The sequence below is a fragment of the Pieris napi genome, chromosome 18 (assembly GCF_905475465.1).
Source record: "Pieris napi chromosome 18, ilPieNapi1.2, whole genome shotgun sequence".
Lineage (NCBI taxonomy): Eukaryota > Metazoa > Arthropoda > Insecta > Lepidoptera > Pieridae > Pieris > Pieris napi.
This window is the reverse complement of record NC_062251.1, coordinates 4,412,881-4,424,756: the sequence shown is the minus strand read 5'-3', so window position 1 is coordinate 4,424,756 and position 11,876 is coordinate 4,412,881. Positions and strand designations below refer to the sequence as shown.

The 11,876-nt window shown below is 38.4% G+C and overlaps 1 protein-coding gene and 1 pseudogene across 1 annotated transcript; one reads left to right on the top strand and one right to left on the bottom strand.

Annotated features, from left to right (window-relative positions):
- Positions 1–840: 840 nt before the first annotated feature.
- Positions 841–4,424, bottom strand: LOC125058382 (annotated as a pseudogene).
- Positions 854–3,471, top strand: LOC125058384. The gene is made up of 3 exons (XM_047662460.1): positions 854–1,152; positions 2,479–2,693; positions 2,958–3,471. The coding sequence occupies exons 1-3, from the start codon at positions 854–856 to the stop codon at positions 3,365–3,367; spliced, it is 924 nt and encodes a 307-aa protein (XP_047518416.1). The 3' UTR covers positions 3,368–3,471.
- Positions 4,425–11,876: the final 7,452 nt, after the last annotated feature.

Genomic DNA, 11,876 nt, shown 5'->3' with positions numbered 1-11,876 from the left:
TCTGCATGTCTTTCTTGTTTACTAAAAAGTTACAAAATAAGAAGGATTTATTGTGAAAAACTTAAGACTAACAAGAATCGGTTAAAATAAAAAATCTAAATCATCAATCAAAATAAAAAAATCGATAAACTCATCCGAACTTTATAATTTTTTATAAAACTGGACACAGTCCTCGGGTATAAACATGTACATTGATTCTTAATCGGCCAACTTAGCTGGTGCGATCGGTTTTCAGTTAGGCCACAAAAGAATTAAATCATCTTTATTTATTTCTCTGTTCTTTTTATTAATAAGCAACTCCTTAAACTCTTCCTCAAAGGAAATTCTCACTAAAGTTCTTTCTCATAAATATTGAGTATAATTTATTTTATTCTATTTTTATTTCTTTGGCATTTAGCCAGCTTACTTTACTTTTGTCACATTTTTTTCTGTTTATTATATTTTTTTCAATCTTTTCAGTTTCATAAAAGTCTGCTTTCTCCATTCTTTTTACGTGCAACGGTTTCTTTTTTTTAGCATTATTAAAAATATCTATATACTCTTCGGCTGTATATATAGTATATACGCTGGTGATGTTTTAAAGCAGTTTCGATTTTAGAGAAGTCCGTATCGTTAGGTAAAAAGGTATGCCTAGATTCAAGAAAGCGAAATGTAATGCTTTCTAAAGTTGGGAGACAACATAAGACAGTTTTTAGTAAGGGCCGAAACACATAACGCAAACTGCTTATTTTTGCGGCGCCGCAACGCCAAAATCGGCAGTTGCGTTGCCGCGTTGCGGCGTCGCGAAACAGGGCATTATGGTAGGGCAACCATTTTCTCGTGATTTTTGAGTGTGGATAGACGTCTCTCTGCGATGGATCGTAATAAACTTATTGCTTATTTGTTATTAAGAAGACATTATTCTATCTTAAAAATACGGCAAAGAAGATACTGGATACATCCATTAAGTAAGGGTATGAATCCAAATGGCGAGTTCTTTTCTAAAAAATACGAAGCATTAAAGATAGACGAAAAAAAATTTGTTGCCTACTTTAGAATGAGTATATCATCATTTGAAGAGCTATTAAGCGAGTTATCAAAATATATACAGAAGAAAAAAAATAAAGGAAGAAAACCAGTTACTGCTTTGGAAATGCTGGGCTTAACTTTAAGGTAAAACAAATAGGTTTCTTATTTTTTTTTATTGATGTTTATGGCACTCGGAATCAAATGTTTAGTTTTATTTGTACCCCTGGCTTTATACACCTGTGGTACTAGCGGGGTGTCGATAAAAATTTTGCATCACTAGTGTTCATGGTTTGGGGGTACCTAGTGGTACAAAGCCAGGTTCAAATGAAACAAGACAGAATCAAATTAAGCTTTTTGCATTATACAATTTTCTTACTTTAAGAATACTTTAATAGGCCTTAAAAAATGTAATGATCAATTTAAGAAAAATCAAACTCCTCATCTTGTGAAACATAGGAAGTAGCTGACGTTTCGTCCAGTAAAAATGGTGAATTTATTGGACGTTGTTGGTTTGATGATGAGGTAGTCCTCTGTTCAGTAATCGAACTTCCAGGAGTAGAAGTGTGGTAGCCACTCTGAACCGTATTATCGTATCTCATAGTTGAATATCCTTGATTGTAACCCTGATGCTGATATTCTTGATTATAGCCGTGATGTGTATTTTGATGAATTGAAGGTTGAAGAATGTCGGTTAATATTTGAAGCACCCGACTTTGAAATATCAATGTTTGATTCTCATTTAACGATTGTAGAGATGGTAAAATCCCCTTGAAAAAATGCAAATGTCTATTCTCCGGTGTTTTTAATATTGCCAATAAATCTTCTTCAATATCATCCTTATCATCTGCCTTTCGTTTTCGTGGTTGACTTTTATAACGAGGCAATGCCGTTATTTCATTCTCAATATCTCCTTCCGCTACGCATAAACTGGAATCAGTTGCATTTTGTGAAACCTTTTTCAAAAACTGTAATTGTTTATTCAAGTGATATTCTTTAATTTTTGCAGCTCCAGCTCCTGATCGATTGGCATCTTTTAGTTTTTTTTGATATTTAGCAAAATTATCTTTTATGGCCTTCCACTTCTTGACTAAATCATTACCTGCAACAAAAAACTTCACAAGTGAAAAATAGTAATAAAGACTAAAATTCCCTAGATTCCATTTATACTACATATAAAATTTGATATAACTTTCATAAGTACTTTCGGTCCATCCAATTTCATATAAATGGCTGGCCGCCGAAAAAGAATAATTTTCTGCTTTTTCTTGACTTAGGCAAGTTAAAAACTGATTGACTTTGCCTAGAACAACCATAATGTAAAATATTTATTGAGTACTTCTTTGAAAAACTACCTGTCTATCTTTGAAAATCTATTCCTTTAGCAACACTATTACCTGCGCGGTTTGAGTTTGATTATACCTACATTTGTATTATTTTATTATTTGCCTACTAATTATTATTTCATTTTAGATTTCTAGCAACCGGCAGTGACTTTAAAACCATGCATACGAATTACTTCCGAGGAGCAAGTACAATAGCAAAAATTGTAAAGACAGTTTGTCGCGCCATATGGAAACATCTATCAAGTCAAAATATACCTCCTATAACAAAACAGGTTCTAGAAGATGTCGCTATTGAGTTTGACAAGAAAGCAAATTTTCCTAACTGCATAGGAGCTCTTGATGGTAAACATGTCCGTATTACATGTCCTGCGCACAGTGGATCACTGTTTTACAATTATAAGGGCTATAATTCAATAGTTTTATTAGCTCTTGTAGATTCTAGATATAGATTCATTTTTGTCGATATAGGAGCGTATGGCAAGGAAAGTGACTCCACCGTTTTCCAGAACTCTAAACTTTATGATTTGATTATGACACGCAAATTACCTATTCCTGTACCAAAGCCTTTACCAGGTTCTCAAAATGAAACTCCATTTGTTTTTGTAGGAGATGAAGCATTCTCAATTTCGAATAACGTCGTGCGCCCTTACTCAGGAAAACATTTGTCGGTACAACAAAGAGTTTACAATTATCGACTGAGTCGTGCCCGAAGATATGTCGAGTGCGCTTTTGGCATCCTAGCCAATAAATGGCGCATATTTCATCGATCTATGAATGTGCAATACGAATTTGCGACAGACATTATCAAGGCATGTTGTGTAATGCACAACTTTGTTTTGAATCGAAATGGAGTACAAGCGACCGATGACATTATCTTTGATGATTCTGATCTGCAAATGTTGCATTTGCCCACAGCAAATGAAAATAATTTAAGCCCACATCTAATACGGAATGATTTTTGTAATTACTTTTCCAGTGATGTTGGCGCCCTAAGTTGGCAATTAAACAAAATATGAATGTTCGTATACCTACTCAGTTCAAAATACAAATAATACCTTAATACATTTGATTCAAACTATTTAACATGTTGTGAACTGCGAATAAACAATTTAAATGGCAATTTGGTTTTATTTATAGTATTTGTTTACCTTTTTGAATAAGAGCGCGAGAAAAAAATATAATTTTAACTTAGAGAAAATCTTTTGCATAGGGCATTAAAATAAATGGTGTATTTCATATGATTAAAAAAAAAGATACATGCTACTTACATTAAACTACAATTTAAACCGCGGATCAGATTTTTACGTTTTTACTACAGTAAAAATTGTAGTTTTATTGTGAATAGTGATCGCGTAAACCTAAGACCAATGATATTAAATGTGATTTACTTTTGTAAGATGTTTTATTTCTTATCTATGTACTTTTGAATAGTTTTGAATCAAGTGTCCACTCTACGACTATAAATGTTACTCTATGCACAAGAAACGTTTGAAGTGCAACCATTAAAATTATAGCTATCTCTTTCAATTGCGTTTTATTTCATATCTTTTGGTTTGCTTATCAGTAAAACTTGCAAATGTGTGCAGTTTTGGATTGCTGGGAGGTAATGATTTAAACACAGGAACAGATTTAAAACGTAAATTACTATGAACATAACTTATCTTTAGTTTAAAATATCATTGCCTAAGACTATATGTTACTACTTACCCAGTTTTGATTTTTCGGTTGAGTTTTTTTCCTTGTAATCAACATAAACGATCTCACAAATGCTTTTCCATGCTTCTTGTTTTATAAATTTGTCTTTATAGGTTTCGTCACTAGTATCCCACAAACAACGGTGTTCCTGAACCGAAGATATAAACAGATCGACGTCAACGTCAGACATTTTAATTTTAAAACTGCTTCTCGGTTGACACGTGTTGTTTGCAAGAGTGTTAGTTAGAAACAAACTGCATCCTTGTCAACAAGTATGACGTCATAACGCTGGAATTCACGTCGTGCGTTGCGGCGCCGCACCGCTATAGCGCACTGCCGATTTCAGCGGCGCGGCGCCGCAACGCGCTTATGTGTTTCGGCCCTAAGAGAACTATTTTAATGTTCCTGTTTTGCCCTCCGCAGCAATCGCTATATAAGATTCTTAACAGACGGCTGTATTTTTGTTTTAATATATTTCACTAAACATGATCCTACCTCCTGCGCCCCTCTACCCGCTTCACCTTCGACCCAAACATAGCAGTTTCCTACGTCATCAGATGCAAAGTGGATACCACTATTGTAAAGCCACAATTGCCTTTTATAAAAGGCAACATTTGTTAGTATCCGCGATAGTGGCGATGTCTTTTCAGAGTCAAAGGTTAAACACTCAACATCCGGTATGTTTCTTGCGTCTATAAAATCCTGATTCATCTGATTTCTTAACATTTCTGCTCTTTCTAAATGTTTAAGCTTCTCAGTTTTAGCATCTTCTTGTTCCTGTTCAGTTTTGGCATTAGAGATTTGATTCAATAGTTGGTCACACTTATTGCAAGTATCTTTTTTCAATTTTAACCCTTAAATGGACGATTTTTTTTACGTTTTAAAAAAATATATTTGTATAATAGACATGTATTACTGTCTAGGAAAAATGAGTAAAAAAATCTAGACATGAATTTACTATTTTTTTTTTGCAATAATGTGAGTGTTGTTTATAAACTACATTGCGCATTCAATGACATTTTGTAAGTATGGGTAAAATAAGAGTGGATATTGTTTTTGAAATGTGTTTATTTATTCTAAATTATGATATTTATAAAAACAATTGCTTTTTTTCGTATCACATAAAGATACACGACATTTTTGGCACATTTTGAACGTAAATCCTGAACATTTCGGGAATTTGCACCTCTGCTGCTTATCCAGCCAAACTGCCCAATGACATGTCTGATCCAATCTGACGTCTTTCAAAGGAATTGCTTGAGCTGGTCCTCGGAACTTCTTCATTACAAGTTCTCTTTGTATTGTGCTCCCACTAGGTCGACCACGTTTAGCGCCATTTGCAGGTAGACCCAATTTGCAGAGGGTTTCGGCAAGTTCTAGTCTAAATGTACCCAAATTGAGAAGTTGATCATTTCCTTTTATATTATTTACCTTCTTGAACATAACCCATGAATTTATAACTGCGAGGTCCAGGAAATGATAAAATAAGCGCATGGTCCACTTGCGGCTCTTCATTGTGATGTGATAACGACCTATAAATGAATCTAATAAGTCCACGCCCCCCATGTGAGCATTGTACTCCTTGATGACTTTGGGGCATGGAATAGCAACTCTCTCTTTCTTCGATTTATCAAAGCGCGTGACTGTGGTTGCTGGTTCTGCTCCTACGTAAGTGGAAAGAAGGTTAACGGGCTTGTTATCTTTCCACACAACAGCACTTACGTCAATATCATCCACAGTCGCCACGTTTTCCTCATAGAATCCTCTGGGTACGTTCTTTTTCATTATAGTGTTTTTGTCAGGCAATTTGCAGTTTCTCAATCGGTTTACTCTTACTGTTCCCAGTGAGAAAATTCCTTCCTTAGCTAAATAGGTGACGAGAGGCACAGAAGTATAGAAGTTGTCGAAGTATATAATGTGATTCACATTGCGTGGTACCATTCTAGCTAACCTGACGACTGTATTTCCAGACTCTCCCAAATCTGGCTCACCAGGTAAGATGTTATTTTTGGAGCCCCCTCCACTGTAAACCTCAAATCTATGAGCATATCCTTGTAGACTGCAGATGAGATATAATTTGAACCCCCACTTGTGGGGTTTATTGGGCATGTATTGTTTTATGTAATGGCTCATTTTGGTTGCACACATCTGCTCGTCTATGGAAAGCCTTTGGTCTAAGGGAACCTTTCCAAACTGGCAGTTGAGCATTTCCTCAAGAGGTCTTATTTTGAATAGCCTGTCATAGTCTGGATGATCTTTGGGTAAGCATAGCGTATTGTCGGCAAAATGGAGAGTGGATCTTATTTTTTCAAATTTTTTTAACGGCATCGTATTTTTTATGTGATCATAACCAAATTTATCACTCCAGTAAGCCCTGGTGTTTGGAAATTTTATGACTGAGGTGTAAATCAGAATGCCTAGGAATTTATTTAGGATATTTTCATTTATAATTTCAGGATTGGATATTTGTTTCTGGGCCGCGTATAAGTTACTTTGTTCTACAATTTGCTTTTTTAGATCTGATGTAAAATAAAATGAAAAAAAATCATACGGCGTGTTACAAGACATCAATGCTTCCGTTATCTGAGTTTCTCCCCTAAAAATAAGGCTGTCTTCAGCAGTAACAAGATTCCGTTTTCGCCAAACCAGAGGTCGCTTAGAAATCCCTTGTGATCTACTCTGGGGTACTGCTTCTCCGGCTTCCAAAATAGGAGGGTCTGGCATATTTTGATCGTTGTCAATTACGAGAGGAGGATCAGCATCCACTTCATCAGACTGGGCATTCTCACCTTCATCACTATTTTCAAGGTCCCGAAGAACAACTCGAGCTGTTTGATAATAGTGACCTTCATCCTCTACTTCGGAGTCCGAGCCGTCTAAGCCATCTTCTGAATCTTCAAGAGTTTCTAAATACTTTGTAATTTCGCTTTCTAGTAATCGCGGCATGCTGAAAAGCAAAATAAAAACCCTTCACCAAACATGCATTTATTTAGCAGGCAATGCGCATTGTAGATTTCCTACAACATACCAGATTTCGCGTAATTCGACAGTAGCATCAAGTAATTTTCAATGTTTTACAACATGAACATGTAATTGAAGATATAATCAAGCAAATAAAAATATGTTATATACTTACATTATATTTTATCAAAGTCGGAACACAGCTTCAAAACTTAGTTTCGCGCCACTAGAAAAGTTTTCTTCAAAGTGACATTTGACATTCATTTATTTTTAATGCATAAAAATATTGGATAGTGCCAACATTAAAAAAAGTACAAAATTCGTTCAGAAATAAGAAGTAGTTGTCAAAATTAACAAAAAAATAAAATAAAGATAATTTTATCTGTGATGTTTAGTATGTTGTTTAAAAACAACATTGTCCATTTAAGGGTTAAATTAAAATCAGCACAGAAAATCTTTTTCAATGTCGCAAAGGAGGCGCATTTGCGATCGATACCATACATTTCTGCGTGTTCTTTTGTATATATATCATAAATTTTATTTATTGCCATACCGGGTCGTAAATATAAAGTGCCACTGTTATTATTTCTTCGATAATGTGACTCGAATTTCGGAACATTATTAATAATATCAACAATGAATTTATGATCCTCATTTGTCAACTAATTTATGTCACCTCTATGTATTCCCCTACCATCCGCAATAGGTTCGCCACTTCTACGTTTTTTTAATGACACTGACTTTTTGAGGCGTATAGACACAATAGAATTGTCTGGGCTTTTTTCTTACACCGGGAACGTTACACATAGTGTACGTTTTTTGCGCGCGCGACGCTTTTCTATATACATCAGTGTGTCATCAACTTTCACCGCGATCACTCATTAAATCAGTTTTTAAGTGCAAAGCAATCTTTTATTTAACTATCATTAAAGTGTTTGGCAGCAGCTCGAACATTTTTGGTCCTTGGAGCCACAGACGCCGTACAGGCGGGACCTGAAACGCGAGTTTTCGTGAAAGTTTCGTGTGTAAGTGGTAGCACCATTGGATTAAATCGTCAAGTGCGGTGAGCTGCACCAGCTCCCACACAGTATACATCAGTTCTGCTTCGGCAAGCCAGCAGGCATACTACCAGGGATAGCAGCATCAGCATTCGTGAGGTAGCCAGGCAGGCTACCCACATAACAGCATCACTTCCTGTGGGTGCCAGGCAGGCTTGCTACGCAGCAGCATATAGCATTGACAGCACCGCGCGGGTTCGAGCAACAGCACAACAGTAGCAGCATATCAAGTGAGATCTTTCCATCTTACATTCTTTTTGCTTAATCCAGCATGGATCTCGATAATCTTATTGAAAATCTAAAAACAACCTATGAGGCTCTCGAGTCGTTACAAAGAAATATCAAAAAAGACCCCGCGGAAAGAAAGTCGCTACCAGACTATGCTAGGCGTAAGTTAGCTAATCTGGAAGACCTGTGGTCTGACTTTCAACGAAATCACATACAGATGTGTGCCTACGAAGAAATCAAACAGCATCCGTACATTATCAATTCCAAATATCAATTGGCAACAACTTTGTATGAATCTACAAAGGCATTAATCAAGCAGATACAAGCAAGAGGTTCTGTCCAACATCCTATATTAGAAAAGGCATCTATTTCTGGTGTAAGGGATCGGGCAGCCTCTCCACTGTCAGCTAATAAGCCAACAGCAACCATCGTGACTCCAGACGCAGCAGCACAGCATAATGAAGGAAATCAGCCTAGTCAACACCAAACATCGTCTAATGTCACATATGAACCAGCACAGCAAGCAGAACCCCCGAAATCCAACGGGAAACTTCGAGAGCTTCTTAGAAAGGAGATATCAAACTTTAAAGCAATTGAGAGAACAGTCAGCAACATAGATTTAAGTAGCATGTCCGAAAAATTAGAGTTTGAATACACCCTAAAATCATTACAGCAGCGCTGGTCAGCTATTGACTCTCTTCACTGGGAGGTCGACATGTACCAAGAAGGTGAGGATGAGGTATATCAAAACGTATTTTCTAAGCATGAACGAATATACAACGAGTACATCAAATCAATCAACAGCAAATTATGGTCATTGCACATCGCGAGTATTCTACGCCCAAAATGGATATTCCCGTTTTTACGAGTAACTACCAGCTCTGGAACTCATTCAAGGATCCTTTCCTAGAAACAATCGACCGCAACCCGTCCTTATCAAACGCACAAAGAATGCAGTTCTTGAAGAACAAGGTGAAGCCGAAAATTTGATTCGTCACCTACAAATCAGTTCCAAAAACTACATACATTGAAGTTGGAGAAATCGTTCTCATACATGACGCTAATTTACCGCCTGGGAAGTGGGCGGTGGGCCGCGTCGTCCAGCTTCACCCGGGTTCAGATGGACTGGTAAGAGTTGTTACTCTAAAGACAAAAATGGTTTATTAAGGAGACCGATCATCAAATTGTCAGCATTACCTCTCGCCGACACGGCATCTGAAAACGAGCAAGAACAAAACAGGAAAAAAGCATCAAGCAAGCAAACGAATGAATCATGTAAAGGTCAATCATCAGCCGGAAAGAAGACACGACAATGCGGACAAGTTAAGAAGAAATTCGACTTTATATCAATGGCGATAGGGCTTCCTTCATACATGAGCATTATGCCTACTTCTAGATCGGAGCATAATATTATTATTTCGACCCCATAACAAAGATGCAACTTATCAGAGACAAATGGACCTTAGTTGTGTACCACGATATAACCCCGTACTGGCAAGGTGCAAACTATGTACTAATATCGAGCACAATCAACAATGCCATATGATTTTACTTCAAACGAATCACGACTACTCAGAGCTACAATACAACAATCAACTTTACTAACACAGCATTTTACCGAGCACTCCAGATAGCGTCGCGGTCTTATCAACGACGTAGGCTACCTTGCCTCTTGCATGCAACATGAAACTCCCGGAACATTTCCCCCAGGGCTCAGAGGCCCCGAATCATCTGAGGCCCCGTGGGCCACGCCCCCTGCTAGAACCTTAGGGGCTCTCTTTCCCTGGGGTCCCGAACAATTCGAGGCCACCTGGGCCCCACCCCCTACGGAATCCTTGGGGGCCCCCTGAGAACCACGGGCCGATGCCGCCAGCGGGGGGCGCAGCACAGGCTCAGGAAGGAGCCTGTCCCCGATCCCTGCCAGCTTGGCATCAAACTGCCCCAGCCACAGCCCTCATCAACTCCCCAACAGGCTCTCCCTCACCCTTGTCTAAAAGACTCTGCATCATTTATGTCTATTTGACGGAGGGCATCTGGAGTGAAGGGACTCTCCACCAAGACGGGGTTTCCCTTTGACTGCGCAAAGTGCACAGTGCGCTCATTGAATTCCCTCCTGAGGGCCGCAAGCTCCAGACCCAGGTCTTTTACCTGGGCCCTCAGACGAACGTTGTCCCTCTGGAGCCGCCCATCCTCATCCCCCCTGAGGCATCTGTCGGCGAGATCCTCCACCATCTCGCCCATATATTTTGCTGCGACCTTTAGGTCGCGGACAAACGTACCTTTGAGGTTGCCCGACTTCACCACAATTTCTACGATTTGGCGAACCCGGGCAGCCGACTTCTCCTAAATCTCTGGCACTCCCAGGAAGACCACAGCATCCTCATAGTCCTTCCATGATGACAGGGGCCGTCCGGGGCCTTAACTGACTTATTGAGGCCCCAGCCTGTAGATGGCCCCCAGCACCACACTTTCTCTCCAAGGAGAGTGCAGGCCTTAAGATCACGCAACTCTCCCTCCTCCTCCTCCAATCCTACCATATGAGAAGCCGCCTTTTTCGGTGGCTTACCCTTGGCAGGTGGAGAAGAACTTTTCTTCCCTTCCCGACCTGGGTTCTTAGTATCAGCCCGCTTTTTCACAAAACAAGTGCTAATGGGCGCATCGTCGTCACTATCGGACGACGACGGAAACTTGCCCATAGTCATCCTCATATATGATGATGCATATGCATGAGATGAATAAAAAAAACTAAATTATATAAATAATATAATACAGCAAACACTAAAACTAAATTAAAATTAACTCAAACTTAAAATTAAATATAGTCTTAATCCACTTCGGTGTAAGTTTCGGATCTGCCACGTCCACTCACTGCGGTGTGAGAGACGTCCGCCAAGCACCGACGCGTCACAGCGATATCCCATATCCCTCACTTGACACCCAATTTGTCACGACAACATGGCGTCGTATATTGCAAGCAATCAAATAAACGATGCTAAACCCAATAACTCAACCCTCCCTTCTCCAAACAAGAATATCTCCTAAACAACCGTCTGATGGAGACGAAGACGATGGTTACCTCCTCTTGGTCACCAGACCTCCCTCCGAGATGAAATGGTTAAAAAACCACCTCAATTTATAAGATATTTTCTTGGCCAACTCTGTGAGCCGATTTTAAAATGAAAAGTACTCACTGATACACAATCCAACACACATATACACCGGGTCAATTTCCCCCTCACTTTTTGCCTTGTTGTTATTTATTTATTTATTTATTTGATGCACAAAACACATTACAATCTTTACAAAAATAAACTTAAAACTAAGAGTTTTGAACTCGATTCTAACGTAAAACTATGTGCACACTGCAAAATTAATGTTACATTTTATTACATTAATTAATGTTACAAATAAGATAACATTTGACGTTATATTATTTTCTGGTAACAAAATATACTGATGGTCGGGAGCCCCGACCCGTGATAGGGCAACGTAAAGTTGCCCATGCGTAACACATTCTTTTCGTAAATCAAATTAGTAGGAATTGTTCGGCTCTGGGATTTGTTTATCGTGAGTGCGAAAGAAA